This window comes from Haliaeetus albicilla, chromosome 19 (assembly GCF_947461875.1).
Source record: "Haliaeetus albicilla chromosome 19, bHalAlb1.1, whole genome shotgun sequence".
NCBI classification, from domain to species: domain Eukaryota; kingdom Metazoa; phylum Chordata; class Aves; order Accipitriformes; family Accipitridae; genus Haliaeetus; species Haliaeetus albicilla.
Genome location: NC_091501.1, coordinates 9,104,826 through 9,130,685, shown reverse-complemented (window position 1 = coordinate 9,130,685; position 25,860 = coordinate 9,104,826). Strand labels below are relative to the sequence as shown.

The window sequence follows — 25,860 nt, the reverse complement described above, 5'->3', positions numbered from 1 at the left end:
ATTCTGCCCCCTTCCCCTCTGGGCCAACTCCCCCCAGTTTATATACTGGGCATGACGTCTCATGGTATGGAATATCAGTTTGGGTCAGCTGTCCTGGCTGTGTCCCCTCCCAACTTCTTGTGCCCTTCCAGCCTTCTTGCTGGCTGGGCATGAGAAGCTGAGAAATCCTTGACTTGGTATAAACACTACTTAGCAACAACTGAAAACATCAGTGTGTTATCAACATTGTTCCTGTACTAAAATCCAAAACATAACACTATACCATCTACTAGAAAGAAAATTAACTCTACCCCAGCCGAAACCAGGACACTAGGGCAGGAATTGGCTGAAACAGCACACATTTGTCAGTTGCTCTTCTATTTCCTTCTGCCTTTCCCTGGACTCCCTCAACAAACCCTACAGCTATATCCTTTCCAAATAAAATACTAGAAGCCCTTTTTACTCTCCAGAGTTGTTACACTCGTGCCCTTTCATATGAGCCTGTCCACCAGTTCAAGAGACTGTACACTAGACAATAGTGGAAAAAAGACCTAAATGAGGCAGAGCTGCTCCTCACATAAAAATATAAACAACAACATTTTATAACCTTGTTTTCCCTCACTGTCAGAGAAGGATGGAAAAACTCTCTCCTTTCTCCTCCCCCCCCCCTTTTTTTTTTGTTTGCTTGTTTTTAAATGAATACCATCAGGACAGAAAGGTTATTTGCTAAAAAGACGACTGAGAAGTTAACACTGATCTTGAGCATTTATACTGTCTGTCAGTACACTGCCCATAAGGTCGTAGTATAGAGGCCCTACCGTTCATTCCCTAAGCAGGGAACATCCCTGTTTGGCTTGGCTCAGCCTCCTGAAGCACTGCGTCACTAACTGGAAACAGGCGGGTTTGCACAGAGCTTCCAAGAAAAGGCTCAGAGGAGTAATGCAACACGGGCACCCCCCCTCAAACCAAGCCAGGGAGAAACAGGGAACGCTCAAGGAATCAGGTCTTTGCTGGGTCTCCAGCTAAACTGACTTGCAGCATGTCCTGGGAAAAGTGATATAGTTTTGCCTGTATGTGTACTTAGGTGTGTTTGTACATTGCAAATGGGACTACTGAGAGCCACTGCCAGGAGCCTGAAAGTGCTGGTTACATTAATCATGCCCTTGTACTTTACAGGAATCCTTGACAATCTGTTTAGAGACAAGAAAATGATGATGGCTTCCTCCTCCCTGTTGCTATGAGACACTGCACCAAGTTATATGTAACCTCAGGGCTATTTCTACACCAGGCATCTCTCCCCTCCAAGGTCCTGAGGAAGACAGCAGCATCTGTATGGGTACAACCTGTCATGGGGAAAACCCATTCCAGTGTGAGATGTTTCAAATATCTCTGCTTAATGCAAGAGGTCTGAAGCAAAGCATTGCACAGACACATTTTACATAGCCACAGCGCTCCCTTAAAGCTCACAGACACTGCAGCATCTGCTAGTGACTAAGCTTTTGAAAGAGCCCTTTCCCAGCACCAGCCCTGCACAGCCATTTCTTTTTGGTACATACTGCAGACTACTGAAGTCACAGCCTGGTCTGCACACAACTCATTACACTTCCTTGTCCCATCTGCCTCCAGGTTTCTTCACATCCCTACATGGTCCAGATTTTCTCTGGCATCCGCTCACTCGCTCCGGATCACCTCCTCAGCCAGGCCTTTGACTTACATTCCTTCCCTGCTGCTAGACTAAACTGACAGAGCACAGCCTGCCTGGCTCAAACACCAGACCTCTTGTCAGAGATCTACAAGGCGTGAATCAAGATTTTTGGGACACCTGCCTCAAAGTGCCTTAAAAGGGCTCAATTAAGAGAGGACATGTAATTGAAGAAAGTCCTTTCCAAGGCATTCTAGCAATACTCTGAAAAGTCAAGGTCTTTTAAAAACCACTCCCTGTTTGGGGGGGGGTGGGGGGAGCTTTACTTCTCACTTCTGCTTTTATTTCCATATTTTCTAGTCTGTGTCTTGACCGTAACCCAAGTGGTCAACTCCCCAGCAGCTGCTTCAGGGGTAAGGACAGCAGCTCAGAACAGCAGAATGGCCCTGCCACGTGGTTTCTGTATGGGCACACCTGGTCCAAGCAGAGATCTGTTCCTAATCTGCCAACTGCACGCTGCAGTGCCTACTGTCGCGAGGAGCTCAGGTCCTCTACATATGCCAAACAGAAATGAGATAAGGCAGCTCTGTAAAGATAAACTGCTGTGCATCAATCACAGGAGTGGGCTACGCACACATCCAGGCTCCAGGCACCTGGAGCAGTTTAAGGCGTTGCATGTCTTGTACTATTGCTCTGCTGCCGCAGGTTATCTTTCTGCAGCAGAATGGCAAAGGCAGTCACAGGAGTAGTCCTCCGCTCCATAAATTAACTAGTGCTGAAGGACCAAGGCTCCTCATCTATTATGCCCTCGGACAGGCGTGAGTGATGACTCCCAGCAGCACGTGTAGCCTCAGCCTCTCCTGGTAGACCCAGCAGAGCCTGACCAGCCTGACAGGACCATAAAGCTGAGGAGCTTCATTCCCAGCCAGACCTGTTGTCAGTGCTTCTCCAGGAGGCACCTGATGCTGAGCAGCAGGTCAGGAAGAGGCCACTTCACAAGCACAGCAGCTCACACACACCCCAACATACCACAGGCGCACTGGGAGCATTATGCCAAAAGGAGAAGCAACACGGCTTTAGAGAAGCTAGGCACTCTCCTGGTGGTTGCTCCGTTTCCAATACAGCTTTTGGACATTTTCAAGACACATCTGCTGTCCACACTATAGTTGAATACAGCATTTTTCCTGCTAGCACATTCCAAAGAAAAAACAAAACAGCACTATCACTAGGGAAGGTTATGCCATAGCATGGAAGCAGTTTAAGGCAGCGTCTTCTGTCTGCCAGCTACCTAAATACAGAGCATGTCAAAAAGAAAAATTACTCACCCTTTCCAAACGTCCTGGGCACCCTCCGCCTCCTGTCTCAACCTGTATGCCAAAATTAAACATGAGTCCCCTATAAACTATGGGGAGACTGACCTGCATCACAGACAAACTACGAGGCTCGTTAAAATGCCACAAAAGTTCTGGATAGACATTAATAAGGTAAGGCCTGCCACAGGCAATGGATTTCAAGCTTCCTCCAGCTGGTGGTGTAGAGAAGCACAGGCTTGCAGTATCGTAGCAAAAGTGGGAGAGGGACAACAACAATCTTCCACTGTTAAAAACTGGGGTAAAAGTTGGTACCATTGGTACAACTGGGATCATACCAGCTGCCACCTTCCACTAGCTCTACCTTTAAATGAAAGCTAGAAACTTTCCTTTTTCAGCCGGCTATTCATCCCACCTCCTCATACGTTCAAGTCTATTGTTTTTTCCTCATACCTCATCCTAACTGCTTTGCTTGCTTTCTTTCCTCTGCCTTCTTTCACTTGCCAGGGCTGAAGACCCTGGACAAACTGACATCGATCGGGTGTGTTTTAGCCAGTCTGTCCAAGACAGAGGTACAAGGAATACAAGGCCACCTTTGATACTGGACTCCAAGAGGGAATGTACATAAAGGTGGCCTTGTATTTTGGGACAAATGCCTTTCTCTACCAGAAACCAATTGTCCATTAGCAACTACTTTGAGTCAACCCTTTAATTTCACACATTTTGTGGTACAATTTTTTAATCAATACAATGAAATAAATATCCAATTACTTGCAAAATGTCTCTATTTACTTTCAATTTTTTTCCGTCTCAAAGAATGAAATCAGGTTGGTCTGACTATATCTGCTTTTCATAAAGTCCTACCTACCAGGGTTAAATCCTATCTGTATCATTCCACTCTAACTATGGAAACCTACAAGAGCTTTTCTGTATTTTTAAATATGTTTGGTACCAGTATCTCCAGGGCATAGTTTTTATTACTTCCCCTTTACTCTTTCTTAATCAATTTAATGTTTTGAGACATTTCCTCATGATGTCATGACCCAACAAAAATCAGTGTCAACAAACTAAACTTCTCTGGGACCTTTCAGCCTATCTGGATTTCCAGTTATCCAGGTTTGTTTGTTCCAACAAGTTTTGTAACCCGATTACTGACAATGGTTCATTTTCATACTACACTATAAAAAACCTCCCCTTTCTATCCTTACACTTGCCAACATTGTCTTTTCCCCTTGGATATTTTTAGCTGATCATCATCAGCTCCTCTCTACTTCACACCGATTCTTTTTTACTCTTCTCTAAGTACTACTTGGGGCAAAAAGAGAAAAGGTATTTTCAAAGTACATTACCAGTTTAAAAAAGGAATAGCATAATGATAGCTTAAGATTCATAATCTCCTTCGTGATAACGATAATTTTATTCTAAGCACAAAGCTCTAAAGGGATCCTGCTGCGAATACAATGATATTCATTATCTGTGTGTTATGAGAACCACAGCTGAAACCAAAGTTTCACAGACTCTCTATTCTGGTACTGATACCAAAATTTACATTATGTACATCATGTGAAACTGAGAAAGAAGCCTTAATTATATTAGTGTGAGCATAACATAAACTGTTCTGATCATATCACTTCCACATCCTCTTCCAAACACCTGTCAAAGCAATACATATTTAATGTTTTTAATCTTTCCTCATAAACTAGCTACTTCAACCACTTACTTTTGCTGTTGTTCTTTGAATTCTCCCAAATCAGCCCCTCTTTCAGTTATCCAGGCGTCAAGAATTGAAAAGCCCACAGCCAAACTGTAGCATACTGACATCTACAAGGCCCAGGTTTCCATGCATCTCCCCAAATCATACTTTTCAACACCTTAATCACCACTATAGCAGTGGCACAGTTAATCGGCCATCCACGTCACAACCCTGGCTTCTCTGATATACAGACTTAAAGCTTTCTGTACTGAATAACTACTTCAGTTGTCTCTTCCCTGGCCTTCAGGAATGCAAGTTTCTGCAGATTCTAGTTTCTTGCCTATATTTCCAACCTCTTTTTCCCCCCTCAAATACCTGCAAATTTGAAACAAAATCAAATGAGTCGAGGTTCCTTGTAGCTCCATCCCAGCTACCATAGCACATAATGTCCATCTTAAACACTGAAGCCACATCTTAAAACCAAATAGGTTTTTTCATCCCCAACTAATCTTGCTAGAAAGCTGTTCCAGGCAGGGTACTGAGGAAAGGGTTGTCTGTATGCCTCTCTTTCAGATCTTTTTCGTTAAAACTAAAAAAAGATGTTCGGAACATGAAATGCCTTTAATTTTAATTTTTTAGAAAAGAAATCAAGACATTTACTGTACAGTTTTCAAGGTCAGTGCCACTTTTTTGTTGGTTTTGATCTTGCAGACATGTTTGTAGTCGAGAAAAAACAGCAACATAAATTAAGTCCATCCTTCCCCTGTGGTTTTGCAACATTATTTCTAACAACCCAACAAACAAGCAACAGCAATAGGGAAACATTCCCACATCTCAGAGCAGACTCCCTGCTGTGCTTTTTCAGCGAAGATAGATAATAGTCCATAGGAATTCAGCTGAAATTTTGCTCTGAATTAGCACAGCCAAATGAGAAGCCACAAGTCACTGCGTGCAAATACAAAAGTAAGACTTTTCTTTTTTAGTCCTTCTTGTAAGCAACAGCATCCACTGAAAGCCGTGAGGAGCAAACCAGCCGAACAGAAACAGAAGTGCCAAAGCACCAAGGCATGAGGAGGAGACCAGTTTCACGTTCAGAAAGCTCGCGCCTTAAAAATAGTGCCAAAGCTCATTTCTGCCATGCCCGTTTCTTCATGGAGTCATGGTTGAGCGGTGCCTTCCAGCTGCTGGCGGGGTGAGCCGGCTGGGCACCCCAAGGGCAGGGCTGCAGCCCAGGGTCCTCGCACATCTGGATCCCACCTGCAGCCGCCAGCTCCTGCCCTCCCCGGCTCGCTGGAGAGCTCTTGTCATCGATTTGATAACTGTGGGCAGCAGCCTGCCAGGGAGTCTTGGCTTTGGCTCCTTCGGGGGTGCTAGGAGGGAAGGGGGCAGGCTTCAGTCTGGAAAGGCAAGGGGGGAAATGCTTTCTGTTGGAAGGAAGGGCAGACGGCCCACAGCCAGCCAAAATGGACATCACTAGAGAGCCCTCAGTCCCCACAGCATCTCCCCAGGAAGCATAGGAGGCATCAGAGCCCTATGTAGTCGGGGTCAGTTGGTTTTCTTTTCTTTTTTTTTTCCTTTAAAAAAAGCTCTATGCTTTATGCCTCTTCTCTGAAAAATACAGCTTACCAGCCCGCCCCAAACACCACGCCGGTCCCAACCCTGAATCACGCACACAGCTGTGCAGGGGGGACGGCGGAGAGGAGGAGGGGAAGGGAGCTGCGGCCCTGAGGAGCTCGAGCAAGCTGTACCATCAGCGCTGATGACTAGGCCAGTTACACCCGTGATGAGAAAAACAGATGTTCTGCAGAAAGTCAGCTGCTGCCTCATATTAGGAGGTATGAAAGTGGACAGTTTAGACGTCATATTTTCCTTAGTCTTCACCCTTTGCTAGCCAGGACAGATCCAAGAAAGGCAGGTATCTGGCTGCAAGAAATAATGACCTTCTTAAGTGTCGTGGCTTAACCCCAGCCAGCAGCTAAGCACCACGCAACCGCTCACTCACTCACCCCCCCCACCCAGTGGGATGGGGGAGAGAATCGGGAAAAGAAGTAAAACTCGTGGGTTGAGATAAGAACTGTTTAATAGAACAGAAAAGAAGAAACTAATAACGATAACACTAATAAAATGGCAACAGTAATAATAAAAGGATTGGAATGTACAAATGATGCACAGTACAATTGCTCACCACCCGCCGATCAACACCTAGCTAGTCCCCGAGCAGCAATTCCCGCCCCCCCCCCCCAACTTCCCAGTTCCTAAACTGGATGGGACGTCCCATGGTATGGAATACCCTGTTAGCCACTTTGGGTCAGCTGCCCTGGCTGTGTCCTGTGCCAACTTCTTGTGCCCCTCCAGCCTTCTGGCTGGCTGGGCATGAGAAGCTGAGAAGTCCTTGACTTTAGACTAAACATTACTTAGCAACAACTGAAAACATCAGCGTTATCAGCATTCTTCTCATACTGAACTCAGAACACAGCACTGTACCAGCTACTAGGAAGACAATCAACTCTATCCCAGCTGAAACCAGGACATTAGTCTTTGTTCCTCCTGAAGATCTCATCATGTCCATAATATCACAAGTGTTCCCCAAAGGCAAGTCACATTGCTGCTTTTGCTGCGAGAAAAGCTGGAGGAGCAGATCAGCTCTTTACTGCTTTTAAGTTTTGGTTCTACACATACTCACACAAACCTCTTCTGTGGGTACCAGAACCTCCATAAATGAGAATACACATCTTTTCAGATAACCCACACAAAATGAAAACATTGCAAGCAGATTACTGAAGCCAACAGAAGTACCTATAGGAGATTGGGGAAAAAAAGCAGCCTTGGGATAAGCTTCCTGTTGTGCACAAAATTTGCTGCAGGACTGTGGGAGTGAAGGAACAGAGACCTGCTTGGTATTTTTTTGTTTTGTTGGCTGTTTTTCAGGTTTGGGGTCTACAAAACCTCCTCAAACCTAGGCACACAAGCTACTATGCAGGGTGGTCTCTTGCCGCATCTACAGTTTCAGGGTTAGCCACAAAAAAAGAAATAACACAGGTAGTAGCCAATCCTTAGAGGTATGAGGTTGCATACAGACAAACAGCCTTGAAACAAATGGCGTAGGCTCTTATACAGTCATATCATATGACAGAAGAGCAAGTAGGTAAGGCACCCAGAATTTTATCAGGAAAATCCTGAACAAAGTTACGGGTGCATAAACAAACCACAAGTCCAACACACCACTCTGCACATCATGTGTGCTGCACAGAAGAAAAACATACGCACAGAAACAAGCATTTGTTCAGGATGGCTGGAACTCAGTTCAGTTTTCCTTGTCTCCATTTCAGTAAATCCAAACCAGAACTACAAAAAAAAAAAACCCAAAGCATTGCTTCTGTGAAACTGTGGTCATCAGAAACAACAGTTTCCTAACAAAAATCAGTAAAATCAAGGGGCCTCAATCACTCAGTAGTTTAACGGGAACATGAAAAACTCAGGGATCAGACTACTGCTAGCAATGCCATACTTATCTAAACCTGAGCAAGGCAGTGCCTTGGGTCCAGGACTGCTACAGAAGGAACCACAGCACAGCTCCAGCTGGAAAGGGGCTCAGGTGGTCTTTAGTCCAGCCTCCTGTCCAAGCAGGGTCAGAGCTAAGCTCAGACCAGGTTACTCAGGACTTTATTCAGTCAGGTCTCAAAAACTTCCAAGGAAGGAGATGGTTCAGTCTCTCTGGGCAGCCTATTCCAGTACTCAGCTATCCTTACAGTGAAGCTGTTTTTCCTTACCAGTCTGAACCTCTCTCACTTCAGTTGATGTCCATTTTCTCTCATCCTCCTGTCATGTGGTGGTGTAAAGAGCCTGGCTCTTTTGCCACTCTTTTCTACAGACCTTCGCATCACAGCATCCAATCTTTGGAGAAGGAAAATTAAACAGAATACTTCAAATATCAGCAATTTAAAGATGCTTTCCTTGCTTCGCAAGCCAGCACATGCTTAAAAGCATTTTGCCAGAGCTGAAGACCCTGCTTACATTCAAAATCAGAGGCAGCACTCAACATCTTCGGTGCAGAACAACGGCAAGTGACCTTCCTCCTCTCTATTGGAGATTAGCCCATCTCGCACAAGGGAGCACACACCTCGCCTCTGCAGGCAACCTCAACTCCAGCAAGACCTGGGAGACAACTACTCCACCAAACAGCCAGGGCTTGTCCTGGCAGAGCTGCAGGAGAGAGGCAAGCCCAGCATGCACAGCTCCAGGTGAGCCACTAAAGCTTATCAGCAATATTGCTCTTTGCCCCTACACTACAGGGAAGAAGTCTTCACCAACTCCAACTCGCTTCCCTCCTGCATCTCTGCTCAGGACACATCAGACTTCGCAAGGAAGGAGGCCTGAAACTCCCTAAGGTGCCTGCCCAAAGCTCCCTAAGAGGTCATCCGAGCAGACTAGTCTCTATTTCTCACTGCATATGACTAACAGATTGCGTGAAAGGACAAAGCCAGCCCCACTGTGGCTGCAAGGGAATGCTTCTCCTTGGCAGAGAGGAAAGATGAAGTGGGTGTCACATTTTTCCATTAGATTTTTGCTTGTCACCACAGCAGAGATGGATCATGTACAGAAGATTGAAAGTCAGCTAGCAGCAGATGGCCAAAAAAAAAAGTGAGTAGTTTCTAAGACACAGCAAAGGCACAGAGAGGTCACTGACACTATTAAGCTACACATTTGGATAGATGGCAGCTATGGGGACAGCTCTAGTAATTCATGTCTATCCCATTTAACCAGCCTTTCCTTATTTTCTCACATTGCCTTCTCTGCTTCCCAACTCACCCTCACGAGAGGGAGCACTCCTTATTTGATAGAGCATTTATATCCCTCCCGCACACATTTAGCGCTGATATAACTCAATTCAGTGACTCTTTTCTGTGGTCGCAAGCTACATTTGACAGCTCACAGACAGAGAGAATGAACCTCACCATTTTTGACCTGTCTTCTTTACTGCCTATTACTCACTTAAGCGAGGTGAAAGGGTAACAGATTTGCCAGTAAAAATGCAGCCGTAAGCCAAACTTATTTTTCATGCACAGCCTCTGTCACTTTTATACAAGACAAATAATTTAGCAACCTAGACAGCCTCCACTTTTCACCAACACTCTACATCATGGAGGTGTGGTGGTACCATTGACAGGATGCAACATCAGTGCTTCTTTGAGCCTCAGGTCTGTCTGTTTCTCTGCTACATATTTACACTCTTCTCAACCCTTTTTCCTATTGATCCTTGAACAACTGCCTCCTCCAGGTAATCCCTTTTCTTTCCAGTGACATCCAAATAATAGTCCACTGGTATCAAATAAATACACACATGCACATCAGGATTACATCTAAGCACAAGCCATAAAGCTACCCAGACTATTCCCACTGCACTTTCCTTTAGCCCAAAATGCAGTACCACCACCCATTCCACAGCCAAATATTCCTACCTGCCCTCTCACATCAGCACCAGTACCTGGGCTGCTGCAGCATAAGCTGCATCAGGGAACCGATACCGCTGAAAGCTAATTTCTTGCAAGAAAGTCATTTTACAACTGGATGAGCTCCCAGGCAGCTGCCCCAACAGCCTGTGGTTACATCCAGGTGCAGAACCGCACTGTCAGGTCTCGTCATCCAGAAAAAACACAGCCAAAGGGCATCCAGATAGCACTGATTTCTCATCTCCGTGATTCAGAGAGATGAATAGGGAGTAACAGCAAAAATAAATGTGCCCTCCTTGAAAACCAGATGCAGAGCTCTACTGTGGAAGAGCCCCTCGGGGACCCACACAAAACCCATCTGCCTTGGAAAAAGGAAAGCTGCTCTAGGGAATTGGAGGAGTTAAAGGGAGGACCTCGTAAGCTCAGGGTAGGCAGTCAATACGGCTTGTGAAAAATGGCACCAAGCTAGCTTAGTCACCCTATCTGACTGGCTATCAATAATTGCTAAAGTCTCACTCACAAAATGATCCTTCTCCAAGAGGGGAGAGAAGCAGCCCAAGACAGAGGAAACAGATGACGGATGTTTAAACCAAGTATTACAAAGTGACTAGAAAACAGCTTTTCAGAATGCAGGGAGGAAGGAGTACAGCCAGCGCTAAGGACAGCGGGGCACGATTACTGATATTCGGATAGAGCACAGAAAAGCAACATCTATTGGCAAATGCACAGCCAGGAAGACAACTTGCCTGGTCAGAGACAGAGGGCTACTTTCAAAGGACCATCTCTTTGCTTTCAAAGCAACAACCAAGTATCTCAGAGGTACCTTGGCAGCTGAGGCACCAAGAGAAAATTAGCCCACAGTGACACAGACCACACAGCCCTTTGGAGGGATGAGTAGCTAGCAAGACACGGCATGAGCTAGGTGCCTCAGTCCTTACAGTCCTGGGTAGATCTGCAGCCCCTGCATGAGCAGGGCCATGGGAGCCACAAGGTACTAGCTCAAGAGGCAGACATCTCCCTGCTCCTGCCATAAGAAAGCAAGCTGAGCACATCCACACTGGCTTAGCTCTGCAAAAAAGCCCATTAAGGGAAGCTTACAAGCCCCCCAAGCCCAGGGGCACTGTTTTGTGTCACCACAGCACAGTACTGCTGCACACAGTGGCTCCTAAGGTGCTGAAGCAATTTTTTTCTGCAGTATTTACTTCCCCCCACATCTGTCAGACAGCTTGGACATAAAGTGGCTTTGCCAGGCAGTCGTATAGGTGACAGCCACACAGCAAGAAGCAGAGACAACCTAAGAGACAGTCAGAGCTGGTGGTACGTTGGTCAACAGCCTCTGCTTTATTTTTATATTTATTTTTGTTTTATTTGTCATAGCTGGCATGAAGATGATATGATCTTACAGTGTACGAGGAGAAAAAATACGGTGCAAATGAACTGCAGCTGAAGTCAGTGCAGCAGAGAGCAAGAGGGACACAAAAAGATCAAATGAAACTGCACATCCCCATCCGGGACCTGCAGCTAGTCAGATCAACCTCCTCCACAGACACGGATGATCCTAAAAAGTGAGACTGCTTTAATGAAAAACTGGTCAACCCCCCCAGGATAGTGGAAACTTACTTAACCCCCAGCTATGAAAGACCCCAAAGAAGGGACTCTTCACACTGCGAACAAAGACCTGCAAAGAGCACAAGTTCCCCCATCCCTGTAGATAAGTTCAACAACTCCAGACACAGGAAAACCCTGTCTGGTAACACCGTGAATGAAATTCCTTTACCCCAGCTATTGCACACGACCTGCTCCGCGCTTAACAAATGGCTTTCCAAAGTAAGGAAGCATTTGCAGAGGACAGTGTAGATCAGTCACGTCCATCAGGAAAAAAAATAGAGTTTTTGTACATTAAATGCTGGCTCATTCTTATCTACCATGCTTCAAAATCAGTCCCAGGACAGACTAACATTTTTTCCAGCTCCCGTCCTCACTGCAGATCAAGCACTTCACTATACAGTTACAGCTAGTCCAAATGAAACCAGCCAGCAACTCAATACCCTTACTTTTTCTAATTTTAACTGTCAGAAAATGGAAGGGTAAAGTTTCAAAGTATCCCACTTATGTTTATCTCAGCTTTTAGAGGAACTGTAGATCATTGAGACCCATTATGAGTACCTGACATGTCCCTTGGCAAACAGGAGTGGTTTTCTTACTTAAATTTGGGAAGAAAACCGGGGGGAGGGGGGAATGGCTTTCAGTGCAAGGCACTGAATAGAACTAGTTCTGCTGTTCAGCAGTTGTGATCCCGATTTTTTTTTTTTTTTTTAATATGGAAGGTCATTCTCAAAATTTAACACTACTGCTTTGTACAAACTCTATACACAACTATTTAAAAATCGCACTTTCACATTTCCCCTCTTTACTGGAGGATTTTGGCAAAATCTTCAGAAGTACTGACTTCACAAATATCTCACCTGAAGTTAGCTGTCTGGTCCTCCATATGCAGGTGACTAGAGAAGAAATAATGAGAGATTTCAGCTTTCTTGTTAATAGGCAACAGGCCAAACTCCACTTTCAAATAAATGAAGTACCTTCCCCCCCACCAAAATAAAAAAAAAAAAAAACACATTGCATCAAACTATATTGACACCAGATTTTACAGAGAACTACATGCAGCCATCACAAAGTAAGATACAGCCAGCTCCACATCCATACATGCTGTGCTAACCACAACTTTTATTTAAACACACACAGATTGTAAAAAACAAGCACTGTCATCCATTTAAATTAACTATTGCCACTGCCATACTCCAAAAACCAGAGGCAACACCCCTGGCAGCTCGTTCAGAGGCAGTATTTCTGCAGAAGTCGTTAGAACGCGAAGTAACAGCAACCATCATTTTTGTGGCAGAGGAAATGAGTCATGGCAAGCTCCCGGTGAGGTTCAGAGGCTTCTAATAGGCAATTTTTATCTGAGGAAAGAAGGCCAGCTCAAAGTTTCCCCAGCTCATTTCAGATGACAATTACAACCCTGAATTCCAGCATCACTGAACACTAACCGTCAGGGGCAGATCCCTTTGGTTTTGCTCTCACAGGGAGATAGTAATTTGGTAGCCAAGGCGTGGGATGCCTCCTCCGCTCATGCCAACCTATGCTGCACCCATATTCCAGGGTTGAGCCATCCACAGCATCACCAGCAACATGGCAACAGGCTGGCTGAGCTCAAACACCGCTCAGACAATGGCATCAGCAATGTAATATTTGAGGCATTTCAATTTTTTCGTATGAGCTTTAAGTTCAATAGTTAGACTCTTCAAAGAATAAGCAATTTGGGCTACTTAGCATTTGAAGTATCTTTCAGTTAACCACTCATCATCAAGACACTCAGGACATGACATCTGGGAATTTAGACCTAAATATTTAAGTCAGCCGCTACCCCTGTGTACCTGTAGGTGCAGTTCTACATCTGCCATGCTAAGGATCACAGTCATACTTACATTCAGCTGCATTTTGCTACCATCTGGAAGCGGCAGCCAGGAGCTAATCTATTAAAATAACCATGAAAATGGGGGGAAGAAAAAAAGATTGCCTCCTCAGTACTAAATAAGGAGTTTTTAAATAGCAAAGGCTCATAAGAACCATCTGCCTTCCATCTCCCATCCAGCAGTGGGACAGGTAGTTGGCATTTCAGAGCATGTTTGTCAGCAGACATCCATCTACATCAGATCTGGCATTTGTCACTGAAGATGCCATCCCAGCTGGGCCACATACAACCACGGATAAACTCCAACGGAGACCCACAACCGCAAGCAGAGCTCTCCCACTTCAAGCTTGCCTGCACATTACTGGAAGTAACAGCAACAGTGAGAAGGTGAAGAGTTTGCAGCCTGGCCATGCTTCTGCTCCCTTTGAGTAGCGGCAGGCTTTGTGCTTCCTTTCTGCTTCTGCTTGACTGACAGGAAGGAGAAAAAGCATATAATAATAGTAATACCTTGCACAATGCCAGCATGCAGTATTACCGACACACAATCATAACAAGCTACAGGGCATATGAAGATTATATACGCAGACGCGTCACCTATGCCATGAACACACCTCTGGGAAACCTTTCAGCCTTTTCTTAGATGGGAAACTAAGCCACTCTGGAAAAATAACCACTATAAAGTTATCTGGTATCCAGGTGATTACTATAAACTGTGAATACTTTAATGAGCCGCCTCAAGGACTGCTGCCAGCACCAGAACTGAGCTCCTTGAACTCCCACTTTCTCCCAGCACAGCCAACGGCATCACCAACAGCACCAGCGGAGCGAGGGAACCGCTCCTCATGCCACTTCAGGCACTGGTGAAATCATCAGCTGTTAAAAGAGAAATGTAAATCCCTGGGAGGCTGGATTTCAGTCCTGGTAATTAAGGCAGGCTGGAACAGTTTAAAATAGAGGTCAAGTTTTTAAGTGTATACATACTTTCACACTTGTCTACTAGCTTCAAATCAACCAGACCCACAAACAGCCTTTGTGGTCGTAAAAAGGTTAAAATTTAACTTAAAATACACAAAAGGCAGCTGGCACAGAATTCTCACCCTTGCCTGTCTGCACACACGGGTCCAACTGCCGAAGGACACTGATCCTTCTTCCTGCTTGTGAGCTCTCCCCTCAGTAATCATCTTCTTCTCCCTCCTCCTCCCCATCGCCAGTCCAGCTCACACTCCTAGGGCTGCGTGACTATCCCAGGCACCTTTTCTAAGCCCACTCAGAAGTTTGCTTGAATGCAGACTTGCACCTCCAGCTATGGGACACCTCGGGAAGGCGCAAAGACCAGAAAGTGCCGTACAGCGTGTGTTCCTCAGCCGTGAGGATGACAGCACAGGCGGTGGGCGCTCATACAGGTAGAGCGTAGAAGGGTCTCCTCATCACCTCAATCTTTTCAGAAATACCCTGCATTAGGTTTACAAACACAGCAGAACCAGCTGGGTCAAACCAGTCCTCCCAGATGGAAAGCATAAGCCAGGAGAAGAACAGATATTTCATCCAGAGGGTTTGTTTTTTAAAATTATTCTATGAAGTTTTGGCCAGAGGTAAATGGAGAACTTGTGTTTCATGATATCAAGCGCAGTATTTTCCTCTACACAGCAGGATGCACTTTGCAAAAGAAATAAGTTAAACAGGCAGAAACATGTGCTTTTTTCCCCCCTAGAGAACGTTAATTTCAGAAAACTTCCCTTTTTTCCTCTAAAGGTCCACTCACTACACCTACTTTATCCACAGCATTTAGTTGCTTTTATTTTTTCTTTACTGATAGCATCTTTCAGAAGAATTCCAAAAACAACCAAAAAGGTAAATTCATTTCACACTTTTTATTTGACTTCAAGACAGTCCCTAAAGAAGACTTAAACTCCTGAAAAAAACCAAACAAACAAGAAGACCACACAAAAAAATAAATGGTAGACTATTACTCCCAACAAGGGGTCACAGCCCAAGTTGTTGCAGACCCAGCTATGCACTGCCTCTTGCAAAACATGTATCATAATAGCATTTGAAGCTTAAAATCCCCAATAAAACTTGAAAACAGCAGAGGGAAAAGCACCACATTTCCATCCACCAGACAGCCAGGATGTTTTGTTTGTCAAGCTACGCTGAAAACCAAGTCCCAAGCTCCTCGAAATAGGACAGAAAACACATATCCCTGTCACTGCAGCCACAAGTTCTAGCCCAAGCACAAGATCTCCTTCAGGGCACTAACTAAAAAAATATCAGAACACTAAGTAAGAAAACAAATGTTAAGAGCAGCAACTCCATTCTCATCACAAGGATCCAAACAAAGCAGGAGGAAGTATCCCAGCACAACTGTAAAATCCAAGCGGGAGCACTCTCCAAAGAGCCTCTCATTTCATTCACAACGTTCCTCTTGTTAAAGAAAAAACGCAAGAAAACAGCTGTCTGAAGGAAGAGCTTTTCATTGTTAAGTGTTCCTGCTGGCTCTTTAAAAAAACCAAGCCACCATAACATACAATTGCTTTTCCCCGGATCTACCAGAAGATACACATTGCGCAACAAAACCCAAGAATTTTCAAAGACAAAGAAGCCAAACAATGTTTAAAGACAGTCACGCGTGCAACAGGCTTGCTTCCTGCTGAAACAGGGTTTGGAGCTTGTGACGGACGTGATCCCGGATCAGTAAGGCCACCACGTACCGCACACAAGAAGTAAGATTTTCCTTGTTTGCCTTTCAAGACTAACACCAAGGACTCCACACAGTGCCAGGAGGCTGCCTCGCTGCACATCGCGCTGTGGAATCACCACCGCTCCCACGAGAAGAGGTCGGTCCCTCTCAGCGGGGTGACTGTATTTGCACATCAGCCTCTTAGGCACAAGAAAGAAACGCAGAGCACGTGCCAGCACCTGCCACGCACCTTTCTTTCCTCAGACACTCCGCCACATGCTAGTCACCACCACCACGTTACACTGGGTCTCCATTTGAGCACGTGCTCGACAACTGCACAAACAGTGGACTAGAAGAGTCTTCCGTGCACGCTGTCCCGAAGCGGTCCAGCTCAGTTCCACCTAGGATTTGCACCTACGCAGCTTTATAAAGTTGTATCTCTGTGCTTGCAAAAAAGCCTCCGCGTTAACAGAGAAACGACAGAGCAGAGATAACGACACGTTTCCTTGGGACTGTGCTAACTATGCATTTTATACAAGCAAAAAAAATGGGGAGTACAGCCAGGAAAAAAAAAACCAAAACAAAACATCAAAACTCCATGTGCTGGCCCCAAAGCCACTCAAGCAAGGATTTCATCCATGCCTTTAAAGGACCCCCATATATGTGGCGCGCCGACGGGACGGCCAACGACCAGGCTCCGAGCGCCGGGGAAGGCGAGCCCCTCGCTCGGTTCACGACCCCCGTCCCCGGCCGCCGGGACAAACCGGGCCCTCCCGCCGCCTCCCCCCTGCGCGGGGGGGAAACCGGGGAGCGGGACGGGGCCGGCGGAGTCTCGCTGCGGAGGAGGAGACGCGGCCCGCCCCCCTGGAGGGAACCCCCGGGAGAAGCGGGCAGCGCTGAGGGGGAAGCGGCAGCCGCGGCCGGGAGGAGGGCGGCCCTGCCCGCGCCGGGGAAGCGGCGAGGCCTGGGCTGGGCCCGGGGCGGAGGGGGGGGTGGGCGGCGGGCGGAGCGAGGGACGCGAGACCCCGGCTGTCAGGAGGCGGCGGAGGGGGGGGGGGGGAAGCCGAGACACCGCGGCGCGGAGGGGGCGAGCCGCGGCCCCAGCGCCCGCCCGGGGGCACCTCGCTCCCCCCCGGGAGTCGCGGGGAGAGGCGGCGGGCGACCACCTGTTGGCCGAAGGCCCGCGGCCGCGCCCACCCGCCTGGCACCGACCCCCCCCCCCGTCCCCAGGGGAGGCCGAGGGCGCCCGGCACGACCCCCCGAAACGCTGCCGCCCGCGGGGGCCGTCTCAGCCGTCCCACCCACCCACCCCCTCCCGGCGGCTCCGGCCGGGCAGCGTCCCCAGGAGCCGCCCCCCCCCGCTCCTCACCGTGTGGCACAGCAGGGTGTCGGGGTCGGCGGGCTCGCACAGCTCGCTCAGCTTGCGGTCCCAGTGCAGCAGCGGCGGCTGCTCCCCGCCGCTCTCGCACACCTCCATGGCGGCCGCAAGCAACGGGACAGCCCCGCCGGCCGATCCGCCGATCCACCGCCCCCCTGCCCGCCTGCCTGCCCCCCTGCCCACCCGCGGCGGACCGGCTCACGCCGCGCCGCCCGCTCCCATGGGCCGCAGAGCTCGCTGGCTGCCGGGCCCGGCGCCGCGCCGAGGCCGCGTCCCCGCCACCGCCGCCGGGAGTGTGCGGGCACCGGGGCGGGCGGCTCACCCCCGCCAGCTGCGCGCCGCGCCCCCGCCGCCCCGCCCCGCCCCCGCCGCCGAAGACCGCCAATCGGGGGCGAGGAGCGCGGCCGGCCGTCGGGCCGCGCCCCAATCGGCGCTCGGCCCCCGCACGGCTCCAGCTGTGGAATGTGGGCGGGGGCTGCCCCGTCGCGTCACGGCGGGAGGGAAACGGAGAGAGACACACACCCCCCCCCCCCTCCCGTGCCCCGCGCGGCCAATAGAGCGCCGGGGGCGCCGGGAGCGACGGGCGAGCCAGCCAACGCGGCAGCGACAAGACTGCAGCCGCCGCGCGCCGCCCCGCCCCCGCGGCGTCGAGCGTGTGAGGGCCGGCGGTGGGTGTGTGAGGAGGGGGGTGCTGCGGGCCGCGGCGGCCGGACGGGGCTCGGCCGGGGGCGCAGCGGCGCCTGCCGGCCCGGACAGCTGCCCGCCGCGGAGCCGCCGGGCACCGCGGGACCTCCCGGGGGCGGGGCGAGCCCTGCCCCTTCTCCAGCGGTTCGCCCGGGTCCCCCGGCGGCGCACGGCCTCCCGCCACGGTCACGGCAGCGGGCTGAGGCCGACCGAGGGGCTCCCCGCCCGCGGGAGCGAGCGGAGGCGGCGGTGGAAGGCGGGCGAGGCCGGCCTTCCTCCGGTCACAGAGGGAAGCGGCCGGGGCAGCCCCTCACCCCCACCCGGCGCTGCCGCTGCGGGGCTCAGGTGAACTTCAGCAGGGTTACGGTTCCAGTTACCGGCCAGTTGGGCTTTTGGTCTAGCTGAAGAGGAGGCACGAAAGTCAGAAAACAGTCAGGATTTGACAGGACTGAGCACAGTTTACCCATTTATTAAAGATACATCAGAACGTACCTTGTAAAAAACAGAAGGTTTGCAAGGAACTGCACTTTAAAACTCTGTGCAGCCATGAGGTTCGCTGCATCGAGTGCTCTGTTGACCATCTGATGCCATTCCCAGAGTGCTAATCAACCAGCAGTAAAAATAATCCCAGTCAATAGGAAATTCTGGTATTTTAAGACTTGCGCTCATGCCAAGTGAGGACAAGGCTGACATTTCATCACTCTTTAAAAATGAAAGATGCCAAATCTTTGTGATTCAAGAAAATGGGCATTCTTCAGTGCTTCATTTCAGCTCCTGGAACACAATCAAGGCATTTCACTGCAGGTCAGTTCAACGCTAATTGGCATTTCCATGCTGCATTGTACGTGAATCATAACTGGATTTCCAGATACATTCTCTCTCATCTAGACCTCCCATTTAGACTTCATCTCTTGTCTGAATGCTACTTTCTTCATTCACTCACAGAGCAAATATGCTTGTGCAGCGTAAGTGATAACGCTCCTCGCCAAGGAGAGCCTAGACTAGCCCTCTGAGGAAAACAAAGTCATAAGGACTTCCCAGCACCCATCAGGCACAATGGCAACAAAGAGAGGAAATAATGGTGACCTTGTTGGTGTTGTCCCTTTAAGATTTATTAATCTTTTTTGGTTTGATTTAAAAAAAATTAAAAAGTGTAACAAAAGCTACATTGTTAGGTGAAGAATATGAAGGGAAAATCCCTAACTGCCCCAGCCAAGTATCTCCTGCAAAGATGAGTTATTTTAAGTCATTGTGAAACAAGTCAGTCCAGTATCTGCCCTCAGCAGCACAAAAAACATCTAAAGCGAAATTACTAGCGCCTGAATTGTTACCTACCACATTGCCAAGCCCAGCTGGAGGTACAAACTTCTTGTGTCCTGGCACTGCCAGGCACTGTTGTCAGAGCAATTATATTGTACCAGTCCAGAGATGCAGATTACAAAACTTGTAAAGGTCAGTTCCTTATCCAGAAACCTCCATGTTTTCACTGGATGTCTTCTTACTGTCAAAGCTTTTGCGGCCTTGTGATAATCCATTTAACAAAAGGCTCTCCATCACTCTGTTGGCTGACATTAGATCCTTCTAAAATTACTGCTGTGACTAAAGAATTTCTTTGGGCTGGGGCACTAAATTAATGTTTTGCCCATGTGAGAAGCCTAAAGGGAGAGCCATGTTCGCCTTGTAAGCCAACAAAATAAAACTCACCGTAAAGGAAGAAGGTGCTGACTGGGTGACTGCAACTTCATTTGTTGAACATGCTGAGGATGAGGGTCTCCTAAGGACTGGTATTTGAGCAAGAGTACTGGGCTGAACTTTCTCATTGTCGTGGTTTAACCCCAGCCAGCAACTAAGCCCCACACAGCCACTCGCTCACCTCCCCCACAGTGGGATGGGGGAAAGAATTGGAAGGGTAAAAGTGAGGAAAAACTCGTGGGCTGAGGTAAAGACAGCTTAGCAGGCAAAGCAAAAGCCACACACACAAGCAAAGCAAAACCAGGAATCCATTCCCCACTTCCCATGGGCAGGCAGGTGTTCAGCCATCTCCAGGACAGCAGGGCTCCATCACACTTAATGGTGACTTGGGAAGACAAACACCATCGCTCCAAACATCCCCCTCTTCCTCCTTCTTCCCCCAGCTTTATATGCTGAGCATGACGTCCTATGGTCTGGGGTATCCCCTTGGTCAGCTGGGGTCAGCTGTCCCAGCTGTGTCCCCTCCCAACTCCTTGTGCCCCCCCAGCCTCCTCGCTGATGGGGCAGCACAAAAAGCAGAAAAGGCCTTGGCTCTGGGTGAGCACTGCTCAGCAGGAACAAAAACATCCCTGAATGACCAACACTGTTTTCAGCACAAATCCAAAACATAGCCCCATACTAGCTACTATGAAGAAAATTAACTCTACCCCAGCCAAAACCAGCACACTCATCCTAACACATTTCTCAGGAAGAAATACTTAATTTAGGAACCAAGTTGCACAGTGCTTCTGTCATTCCCTCTTGGGTAAAGCGCTCACGGGAAATTAGGCACCCTGGGTAAACAACGCACTGCTTTTCCCAATGGTTTCCACTCTTCCTACATCATGTAAAATTGTGTCCCTCTCTCATCTGCACTTCCCTGGAGGCCCTGTTGTAACGTTGGTACTGAGGCACAGCTGCCACTGTGGTACACAGTGCTGCTGAGTATTCATAAGCATCTTGGAAGATTTCTTTGGTGACTGAAATATTTTGAAACACAGACTATCCATTTCTGGGGCTATTCACCAATATAAAACATGATATTGGTAACTAGTGACTAGACATTGGTAACTGGGCATCCTGCCCAGATCCTGCCATATTACTACAATTAGTGTTCAAGGCTACATCTCATTTTTGAGCTTCAACATTGATGAAACAATTCCCCAAGACTTTGTAAGGAAACATAACCAATTCACCCTGTATGGTGGCAACTAACAGCATATAGACCACACTGAAGTTTTTGTGCTGCAGCACCAGTTCTTCCTGGGAAAAGCAATCTGTATTAGCAAGTTTCTGCTCAAAATTGGCAGCATGTACAGGGCACCAAGAGGGAAGAAACAAAAGTGGAGGAAATTAATCCTTTCCAGAGAATATTAATTATTCAGTGTCCTGATACAATACATGGTATAGCAGTCTAATGTGTCATGTGTTGCTGCTCACAAACTGACACTACACCAGCAATCAGGCACTGTGGAAAGCACCACAAAACCAGCAAAAACATTATACAGATGCAGCTACCCTCCTAACTTTTTCCCATATTGCTTGAAGGATTTTAAATTGTAGATTTCAATAGTTACTAGCATGCTGAAAATCAAGGCTGGTTTTCCGTGTTTCATAACTTTCCTCTTCGAGCAGCTTTAGTAGTATTTTTTAAGTTCCAACTCATCTAATTGAGAGCATTTTGTTTTCTCCTTTTGTGTAAAACCATTTCCTCACCACAGACTTCTGCACTGGGTTTGAACTCACTCTCCAGCACAGGGCGATAGTGCAAAAATTGACTGACAATCTACAAGAAGATAAAAAGGTGGGGGTTTATTGTCTGCAGAGATAGGGCTGAGGGGAGAGCTCAGCATTCTTTTACTGACCATTCTGTTGCCTTTCTACAAGGAGCAGAAAGCCCACGCAGAAAAAACATATAGAAAACCCACACAGAAAACCAAGCTAGCTGACAAACAGGAGGCTGTTAAGGCAAAGCTCCAAACAAACACCACTTATTTTAAACATCAAAGATAAAAGCTACCAATAATACAAGCCTAGTAAGTCACAGAAAGCCTGGCAAAGGAAAGGTGTGCTCTTTTCCTTGCAGATCCGGGTTACCGAAGCCAGGACTCCTGTGACCGCATCATTACTCAGTTCTCAATCAGGTCAGTTGCACAAAGGCTCATTAAATATTTACAGATGATATTTTTCCAACTTGTGGATCAAGATAACCATCCATTTTCTACAGCCATTCTGTTCAACTAAGTTTAAAAAGTCAACCAGCAAGAAAAGAACAAATAGCAACAGAACCTATAGGATAACAATTGCTAGGTTTTTGACCAGGTACAAATGAAAAGTCTTACTCCTTGAAAGCCATAGAAAACAGCTGTAGTTAGAGAAGGTTTTTTCAACAAACTTAGCACCTCTTAAAGAGTACAGGGCCAAAAGTTCAGGACTAAGAACACAAAGAATGACCAAGCGATCAATTTCTAATCACAGTAGTTGCTGGAGATGGTTCTGAAATGGCAAAGTATGGTAATGAGCTGATTTTTTTATCTGGGACATAAAGCAACAAACAGAAGAAAGAAATCTCACACACACTAACACACATATCCTGCAAGAGGATGTCTCTGTAGAAATCCCGTGAAAGCTGATTTCTTTGTGTGTCACATGCAAAGACATTACTTGCACTACCCTGTACCTGGTAATGCATTAACAAAGCAAATTTCTTGTGTAAATGAGATCTGAATCACACCGCTGTGTGGAGAAGCTCACCATCGCCAAGATAAAACAGCCACCGAGTCTTAGTTTGTACATACAGAAATGCTCAACTACTTGGCAAAAAGGCTTGCACCACAGAAATTTCAGAGTTAAAAATAGAAGGTGTGCTTGAGAATAGTGAAGTTTTCTTCCCACAATCCTGGCATTATATTCCTTTTCTGACATGAAAACTCATGAAAGTAGGATCGCCAGTACTGGAGACAGCTGACTACTAAAACCACATAATTGGTACACTGACAGAAACACAAGTTCCCTTTACCAGAATATTCCTACCTCTTGTACCCAGGGACTTCTCAAAGCACTAATTCAGCTTTCTTGCCGTTGCAATTCATGGCCTCTCTGCATGGCTTTTACCAGGCTTCCACAGGCACTGCTGGTCTTCACAGCAGAGCTGGGACAGAGCTCAAACATCTACTCCCTTCATGCAGGGCACCGTGCAATCACCAGGATGCAAGTCTTTTGGCTAGGTTAGAACCCGAGCCTGCTGGTAAAAAGCTCAAGTAATTCTGTACCAGTCCAAGCCCTCAGTCATTCTTAATTCATACTGTTACTCTGTCCGCAAAAATTATGAGTCATGAAACAGAAGCAAGAGAAGATGATTCAGCCAAAGAAAACAAGTCCCACTTCACTGAAACAGCCCTCCTTACCCTCCATGTTATGTGGGGTTGGGGGAATTGTGTCTGTGTTTCCAAATACAGGTCACACTTCAATTAAAGTTGAAAATGTTCTTTGCTGTGTGACACAGGCACAATGCCCATGGTGTCTTCCTCAAACCAGTGCCCTACAGCCACAGAAACAAGCACAGGAGAAGAGGGTTTCCTACACCTTACACCAGACTGACAGAACTAACTGGGTGGCGTTGAGCTGCGTTGCAGACCAGAACAGCTCTAACTCAGGGCTGTTAAGAAACGCTCCAAATACTTGGTTAAAATGCTCTGTCACTTTAAAAAGAAGTCATCTCTATTTTTTGTCTCTACCAATCTATCCCCATAAATACGTAAAATAAATTCCTTGTTAAGGACAAACACTTCTAAATGTCCCAGTTAATGCAAGCAATCTGGGTTTGCCTAATCTAGTTTACACAAGAGGTTAACACAGACAAGCAAAAGCTGAATGCCATTTATCAAGGGACAGCATGGAAAAATACTCATTGCCTAGTTATAAACAAGGCATCACTGTATTTAACTCAGTGGATACCACTTCCATTCTTTAACACTTCCTCACAGAACGAGTACCTAGCCATAAAAAAAAAACAACCACCCAGATGCTATAGGAATGCTGATTTCACACCTGATTTTCTCATAACCAGAATTACTTAGTCACAGATTAACTTTGCCCCATAGCAGCAAAGCAGACATAAGAGGTGAATGCACAACATACCTTTGCCATTGGTTATTTTTGCTGTAACTATGTTTATTGCTAATGCAGAACCATTTGTGAAAATCCACCCTAATGAAAAATTGTAATGAACACTCAAGATGCTGCACCGCTTTTCAAACAGTGTGTTCTCAAAGTAGGTATGTGTTATTTTAGTAGCAGGTCAATCTTTAAACATGTACTAGCAGCTTCAAATAGAACAACCAGAAAAGCAAGAAAAGTTTAAGTTCTTGAGCAAATATTTTTCTTTGTTGGCAGCTAATCCTATACGTTGTGTAGCTCAGCTCTGTCCTCATCCTGAGCCAGGGGCAAAGATTAGCATGAGCCATTCAGCAGTCACTGAGAGAAGTTCTGGCAGTTCTGGCCACTCCACGTGCAGTGGTGAAGGGAATCAGCGCTGCCACTTCTAGTCTTGAGTTCAGAGTAGAAAGCCAGTTCCCAAGCTCCAAAGCAGACAATGTCATAAGCTATGCTGAGCTCTGCCACCACAGCAGAGTGCAAACAAGGAGGTAACCACTGAGCAGACAGAGGCTTAGCACATTCACTCAAAGCCTCCTAGATATGAAGAAAGCTTAAGACAAACCCCAGCTTTCAGCTAACAGGAAAAAATTTGTGCTGACCAAACACAAACTGTATTTGGATCACTACTATAGAAGTGCACTATCACAACTCCCAGCAGTACAACAGGCTCAGACTAAGCAAGAAGTAGTTAAGGGAATTAAAGTCAGAACTTCCTATTTAAAAAGGTACCACAACCTCCTGTGGATAACAACCCATTTAAGTAGCTAAGCATTTCCAATACATCTAACACCTCAATATGCCAGTGACAGGGGCTAGGATACTAGTTAAAAGTATTAACTCCAACCAGAAATAAATGCTGAACTGAAAGAATTGAAGTTTTTGGTAGTACTGACAATGCTCACAGAAAGCAGCATAAATAAGATCATCATTCTGTAGGGGGAAGAGCTGCAAAAACTATAAATAAGCATGCTCTGTACTGGGCTCAGAGAGATGAGATACAAAACCCCACCAGCTTTGAAGACAGGAAATTGTCACCTCTAACGTTTTTGTTCCCATGTTCACATCCCACTATTACAATGGGAAATTCACCACTTTTCCATGTAATAGAATGAAACACCTTTTAAGTTGTGAAATTTTTTACTAACAATGCTACTAATTCTGTCTTTCTGACAATAAAACAAAGTTAAAGCAAAATATACACCGCTCCCACATTAACTGAGAATCCTGGACAGGGAATGTTTTTCACACACTATTTATTGCAGGCCTCTCAAAAGGAACAGCCAAGGCAGTCATTCCTCCAACTCCTCCTGATGGCAAACGATAGGCATAGCACCCTAACAAGGTACTGGGATTAGGGTGTTGATGTCATCATAAAGTCATCATATGTCAAATGCCATTATAATGAAGACCTAAGCACATGACCAAACAGGGTTTGGTGAAAGACAACACCTGATTTGATCAAATGCTATGATCACTGGAGGGGGAGACGGAAATGCACAGACTCCTCCGGGTCTGTGACAGAGAAAATTCAAGCTGAGCACCAGTTGAGGACAAGGGCTCTAACTGACTTAGTTAAGGAAAAACAGAGAATGACACCTATAGAACGAAAGTGAGCTGTTAACAGTGAGAGGTGATTAAGCTGTCAGGCCCCACAAGACAAAGGAGAGATTGTTAAGGCAGCCA

At 46.9% G+C, this 25,860-nt stretch overlaps 1 protein-coding gene across 1 annotated transcript in view; it reads right to left on the bottom strand.

The window, feature by feature from the left end:
• CREB3L2 (cAMP responsive element binding protein 3 like 2) overlaps positions 1-17,831 on the bottom strand; it is a 76,141-nt gene extending 58,310 nt beyond the window's left edge. The window contains exon 1 of the mRNA XM_069807558.1: positions 17,596-17,831. Coding sequence (XP_069663659.1) covers positions 17,596-17,703 — 108 coding nt within the window. The 5' untranslated portion in view covers positions 17,704-17,831. The remainder of the gene's footprint in view (positions 1-17,595) is intronic.
• Between the last annotated feature and the right edge of the window lie 8,029 nt (positions 17,832-25,860).